General features: G+C 42.8%; 1 protein-coding gene across 1 annotated transcript in view; it reads left to right on the top strand.

The window, feature by feature from the left end:
* Window positions 1-4165: 4165 nt before the first annotated feature.
* The window catches only part of LOC127751288 (uncharacterized), a 4052-nt gene continuing 1215 nt past the window's right edge, over window positions 4166-7002 (top strand). The window contains exon 1 of the mRNA XM_052274568.1: window positions 4166-5003. Coding sequence (XP_052130528.1) covers window positions 4218-5003 — 786 coding nt within the window. The 5' untranslated portion in view covers window positions 4166-4217. The remainder of the gene's footprint in view (window positions 5004-7002) is intronic.

Consider the following 7002-nt stretch of genomic DNA (forward strand, 5'->3'; position numbering starts at 1 on the left):
GATACATCCATGGCCATGTTCACCAAACTGAAGAACTTATAGGAACAAGATACCGATCATCAAAAGAATCTGCTCATGGAGAAATTCTATGCATACAGGTGGGATAGGGAGTTATCAGCAATCGACAATACTGGTGTCATTATAAATTTAGCTCACCAGCTCAACTCTCTTGAACAAGAGATAAACGATGTTTCCGTGATGTCAAAAATTATCAGCATTTTACCACCACTTCTTGCCGATATGTCAACTGCATGGGACTTTACTGCCCGAGTAGACAAGACAATCGAAAACCTTGTGAATCGTCTGAAGAGGGAAGAGAACAAAATCAAAAACTCAAGCAAAGAAGACGGTGCAAGTGCTTTGCTGTCCAAGTTGGAATGAACTCTCTGAATAAGAACTAGGTGTGGGATTATGTTGACATTGATAAAGCTGCTGGTCAACCTGTAATTTCAAGCAGATGGATATTCAAAATTAAGGATGATGGAACACATCGTGCAAGATTGGTAGCAAGGGGTTTTGAACAATCCACACACTCACTGGATTACAGCCAGACATACAGCCCTGTAGTGGATACATCCAACTTACGAGCACTTCTGGCACTGGCAGCTTACAACAACCAAACAATGAAGAAATTTGATGTCAAAACAGCCTTTTTGCATGGAACTCTGACCTCTCCAGTGTACATGCTGATACCAGAAGGTTTTCACACACCAGAAAATAATGGAAAGATATGTGAACTGAAAAAGGCTCTATTTGGCCTGAAAGAGGCACCCCAACGATGGTATTCTAGACTTTCTAATTTTGTGATCTTTCTCGGAATGCATCAAACAAAGAGTGACAAATGCATCTTCATAAATAAATCAAGATCTTTGATCCTAGGGATCCACGTTGACGATGGTATTCTCCTGGGATCCAATGAATCGGACATGAACAAACTGTTAACCAAACTACAAACTCAATTTGAGATTACAATTCATCACAACCCCTCCGTGTACTTGGGCATGGAAATAATTCAAACTGCTAAAGGGATATTACTGACCCAAACTGCATATGCTGACAAGGTCCTACTCCAATATCGAATGGAAAATTGTCATTCTGAGAGTTTCCCAATGGAACCTCACAGAAAACCTACAGGCTACTCAGACAATCGAGACAAGATAAAGTTTCCATTCAGAGAAGCACTGGGAAGCTTACAGTACCTAGCCTGCAAAACTCGTCCTGATCTGAGTTTCTCGGTTAACTACCTAAGCACAAAAATAGAAAATCCAGGTCAACAGGAACTGATACAAATAAAAAGGATCTTCAGATATCTAAAAGGAACTGTAGCTCACGGACTCTTGTTCAGAGCCAGATCCAATCCTCCTCCAATCGTTCATGCATACTGTGATGCTGACTTTGCAGGCTCAGGACCTGAAGGAAAACGGGTCAGTACATCAGGTTTTACTCTGTTAATTAATAATGGACCTATTACATGGAGTTCTAAACGCCAGAGTATAGTGGCTCTCTCCACTGCTGAAGCAGAGTATATTTCAGCTGCAGATTGTGTCAAGGACGTACAGTATGTAAAAGATCTATTGACAGAACTCACTGGTAAGCTAGCAGAAATTACTCTGTTCATGGATAATCAGTCTACCATTAAAATGATTAAAGTAGGACAACTAAACAAAAGTACTAAACACATACAAGTTCGCTTCTACCACTTGAACGCTGCCTATGTGAACAATCTGTTCGTTTTAGACTATGTCCCAACCAACGATAATATCTCAGACATGTTCACTAAGCCGCTAGCAACAAAGAAATTCCAGAAGTTTCAATCACTGCTCGTGACTTCTCTGGATGAAATCCAACAATCATCGCAAGCTGAAGAAAAGTAAACAAACACAAATGAACGGTTTCTTCAACCTGGCATTCCGTTAAGGGGGAGTGTTGGAGATTTAACTGAATGCAGGTTGGCCGCAATGACACGGCCTTCTAGACAATGTCTCCCACTCCAGTGTAACTTTTGTTCTTCTTGCCTGCGTTTACCTTATAGATGAACCAACACAATACAGTATTCGTTATCCAGTATCATCTGCGTGTACTTCAATCTTTTGTTCCCTAAATTTCCAAACCAAATTCTATCAGGTTCGACAACAAATACCTATAAAGCACTTCGCCAATGTGTCTCTTACCTTTTTATCGAAGGGCTGATGTGGGTCGGGCATTATTTTGTCTGAAATGCTGAAAGTATTGGACCAGTGCGACAGGTTCTCCTCAGCGCTCGTAAATATTTTTGTTCATTATCGAGATAAAAGACGCGAAATAGGTGAGATCTTGTTATATTTCAGATCCTTGTGACCTGCGGCAGCGTATTGTAAACTTTCATCAACAATTCTTGCGTGGCAAAGTATTTTAAACATAGCTAATCTGCAGTGAGGAGCACTGAGCGGTGGTTTGAACGGCCGGTTCGCGCCGTCCGGGCGGCGACTTTCGGGGCTCGCGCATAGGCCGCGCTCTCAGCACTGCGATGCGACCCCCTGGTACGGCGGCCTGCTGAACTCCGTTTGTACCAAGCCCCCGGGAACTGCGTTTATACGGAGGCGCCATGAAGTCCGTGTGTATAGGTTTTAAGTGCCGATCTACTACTAGCGCCTCTACGCTGAGGTTGGGGTTGCAGCAGGCAAAATATCGCGTTCACCTCCTTGCAGACTGCGAGCCGTTGCGTTCCGGTACATATGCTGCGTATGTATGCCTCACGTAAACGATATACATATGTACAGACCGCGTACCTCGTATACGTTCCGTATGTGCTCAGGACCCCATTGTGGCAGACCAGGACACCTCACGAACAGATAAGGATTGTCGTATGTGTGGTCTGTATGCACACGTACAGAACATGTTCGTGCCGCTTACAAACTCAATGGGTGGCGGTTGCCGATTGTGGTCCGTATTTCAACATTAGACTGCCAGTGAATTGCCTCCAGACGGCACTGCAGGCAGCGCGTCTCCAACTTAAGACGCTTGTAGCCCGCCCTTCTGCTTTGAAAAAGCTATCCAGCGGGCTTATGCAAACGACCTCGTGTCTGTCTGTCTGTGTGTCTGTCTGTTACACTAGAGGGAGATGTGCTAGAGACTTGAAATTTTCAGGGTATCTAAGGTCCACTCCTAAAGAACGAAACGCCTACGGCAAATCCTGGCAACCACCCCGAAGGGTGTGAATGGGGGTATCCGAGGTTCAAAAATTCTCCCGAAAAGTAATTTTTTTATGTTCTCCCAAGGGGTAACTCGTCCGTTTTGCTCTATCTCTAACCGTTTAGGCGCTAGAGGGTCTTTTTTCCTCTTACCTGTGTTGTGGATCCTGGCCACCCCGCATACCGGGATAAAGTTGGCTAGAAAAATTTTCTGGACAGAAAAATTTTTGACATCTATTTTTTCAACAAAAAAAAATAACCAAAAAAAGGCTAACAAGACCTCCCCAACACGAAACGGACCATTTCCGAATCATGCCCAGCAAAAGAAAGTTTCCTGGCTCAAAGAAGCGTTCAAAATTGGCCATTTCGCCTCCAGGATCTTTCCTATGCTAGGCAAAATTCCTATTTTCACAGGGAATGTGTCTTTTGACCCCCTTAACCCAAAACCGACCATTTCCGGATTGTGCCCACCAATAGAAAGTTTCCTGGTTCAAAAAAGCGTTCAAAATTGGCCTGTTTGCCTCTAGAATCTTCCCTAGGCTGGGCATAATTCCCATTTTCACACGAAGGGGGCCTCTTGACCCCCTTAACACAAAACGGACCATTTCCGAGTAATGCCCAGCAATATAAAGTTTCCTGGTTCAAAAAAGCGTTAAAAATCCCCTTTTCTGCCTCCAGGGTCTTTCCCTATGCTGGGCATAATTCCTATTTTCACAGGAAAGGTGCCTCTTGACCCCCTCAACCCAAAACGGACCATTTCCGAATTATGCCCAGCAATAGAAAGTTTCCTGGTTTACAAAAGCGTTCTAAATTGGCCATTTCGCCTTCAGGTTCTTTCCTTTTGCTGGGCAAAATTCCTGAATTTTGAACGCTTTTTTGAACCAGGAAACTTTTTATCGCTGGGCACAGTTTGGAAATGGCCCGTTTCGTGTTCGGGAGGTCTTTTTAGCCCTTTTTTTTTTTTTTTTTTTTTTGAAGTAGATGTCGAAAATGTTTTTGGCCAGAAAATTTTTCTAGCCAACTTTATCCCGGTACCCCGATACGTTCATGAGTGTGGCGATGCAGGTCGAGCTGACCCCTGCACTACTTCACGTTTACTATGCAGTCATCATCTTTGTGCTCTCAGAATTATCCGAGAGATATGTCAGATGGCCTCTTCCTGGGGAGAGAATCGCCATCAGTGATGGGTGTGAGAGGCGTAGTGGATTCCCTGGAGTGGTTGGGGCAGTGGATGCTTCATACATACCACTGTGTACTGCTCCAGTTATTGAACCCCAAAGATATATAAATAGGCACCATGACTACGCCGTCTCTCTGCAGGGTGTTGTTGACCCTACTCTAGTCTTCAGGGATATTTATGTAGGAGAGCCTAGAAGCCTGCACGACTCCAGGGTCTTCAGAAGGTGTCCCTTGAGTAGAAAATTCCTTGAAGATGACACTCTTCCGGATCAGGATCAGCACATACTTGGGGACTCAGGTTATATTCTTACGGACAAGGTCCTCACTCCATACCGAAACAATGGTAATCTCACAGTACGCCAAGATTACAACGCCATGATGTCAAGCTCAAGAAGTATGGTGGAACGGGCGTTTGGTTTTCTTAAGATGAAATGGCGAAGGCTCTTTTTTCTTTCAGCCAGAAAACCTGTACTTGTAGTTAGGACAATTGTTGCATCAGTGGTACTTCACAACTTTTTGATTCTCCAAGGTGAAGCCCCAGATGTGGGAGAACCAGAAGAAACACGTGGGAAAGTGCCTTTTGATCAATATCCAGATTTTGACCATACCAATGTTCAGATTGAGCCTGATCATCCTTTACTAGGAGGTGTCACGGCTAGAGGGGTGGAAAAGCGTTACCACATTACAAATAATTTTCCAGTTTAATAAATTGTGGCTTGAAGTATAATAATCTTAATGTTATCATTCAAGTAAGATTTCTTTATTTGTAATTGCACTGCTGTTTTAAAGTTGTAAACGAGTAGATGTAGCAACACAAACCCATAAATTGTGGCTGTAAGTATAACAATCTAAATGTTATCACTTAAGGCAACGTTCCTTTATTTTTAATTGCAGTTCTGTTAAAGAGTTGTAAATGAGTAAATGTAAATTTCAAGAGATATCCTCAGAAAGCAGAAATAAACAATTATTGCAAAACAAGGTTTATTACTTTTCAGTCTGTAAGTAACATATCACTTTGAATGAAAATAATCAATTTGGTCAGAACAAATAAAAACCAAAATCCAAAACATCAGGAAAATCTTTAAGAACCTAGTATCACAAAAATAAATAAGCAAAAGACTTGGAGATCAAAGAATTATAACTAAAACAAAAATATGTCATTAGGTTTTCAAAAACTACTTTGGCAGCAAACCAAACTTGTAAGCCAAACCAGTGTGGCCAGAGTCTTGATGCGACAGCCCGCCAGACGCGCTCAACCCGCCACCACCCGCCACAAAAAAACTCGACATAACATCATGGCGCGCGAATTTGAATGGTTTCAGAGGATACCAACGGAAAAAAACAAATTCCTTTGAAACAACATTTATTTTTTAAAAGAAAAGCTGTAGAACAAACTAAAGTAGGCTAGTCAGTCAAGCTTTAAGATAAACCTAGGTAGATGTACGCCAGACCACGTCTCGCGTAACAGGCTTCGCGATATCTCACGATACACTGTTACGCTGAGACGCGCCAGGCATACATCTACCTAGGCGTGCGGCGCTGACACCCGAGTCGGGCAATGGGCACAGTCGTAAATAGGCCTTCGGCCCCAAAAGTCACTAGTTTTGTTCCTCGAGGTTTCAGTTTGATTAGTTACTCCGCCGGACACCATCAAATATCTGAGAGTTAACATAAAATTTTTGCGGTCATTTCCGTGTGAAAAACGCCCTCTGGCGCCGAAACGGTTAGAGATACAGCCAAACGGGCAAAATTTTGGCCCACAGGGTCCTACTTTAACGAGTTACCCGAGCGCCTGGCGCACATATAGTAGGCCTGCGGCGCTGACACCCGAGACGAGTAAAGGAGAGGGTATAGGGGAACAGAGCCTTCCGGGCCCAAAATTTGACATTCTCGAACCATTTGTCGGGGTCTTATTACTCTAAAATAAGGGACATGAAACTTCTGCTGTTCGGTAATGGTTTTCATTAAAAAATCGAATTTTGTCAGATTGTTAAGTAAAAATCGACGTTTTAGTGATACTAGATAATCTAGGGACCCTTCAGCCCAAAAGAGGGTATGGTTCGACCGTTAATGTGTGGTTGAAGTATTACTCCCTTTACAATTCTGTAACATGAAGCCTTTATTACGATTTATTAGACCATTTTGTCTTTTTCACTTTGTTTTCGCCACGAAATGTGCCATTGCGTCGAAGCGGTACAAGATAGAGCAAAACGGACGAAACTTTCGCCCATTGGGTTCTTCCTGTACAAGCTGCCGGGACATATTACTCTAAAATTACGGACATGAAACGTCTGCTGTTCGTTAAAGGTTTTGCTTAAAAGTTCGAATTTTAATAGATTGTTAGGTTAAAATTAGCGTTTTGGTGATACTAGATAATCTAGGGACCTTTGAGCCCAAAAGAGGGTGTGGTTCGACCCGTAATGTGTGGTTTCAGTATTACTCCCTTTACAATTCCGTGACATGAAGCCTTTTTTACGATTTAATAGACCTGTTTTTCTTTTTCACGTTGTTTTCGCAAGGAAATGCCCCATAGCGCAAGAACGGTACAAGATACAGCAAAACAGTCGAAATTTTCGCCCATAGGGTTCTCTTTTCACGAGTTACCTCTTAGGAGCCCATAAAAAAATATTTTATAAAACTACATATTGCGACC

The sequence above is a fragment of the Frankliniella occidentalis genome, unplaced genomic scaffold (assembly GCF_000697945.3).
Source record: "Frankliniella occidentalis isolate FOCC.00 unplaced genomic scaffold, Focc_3.1 Scaffold410, whole genome shotgun sequence".
NCBI lineage: Eukaryota > Metazoa > Arthropoda > Insecta > Thysanoptera > Thripidae > Frankliniella > Frankliniella occidentalis.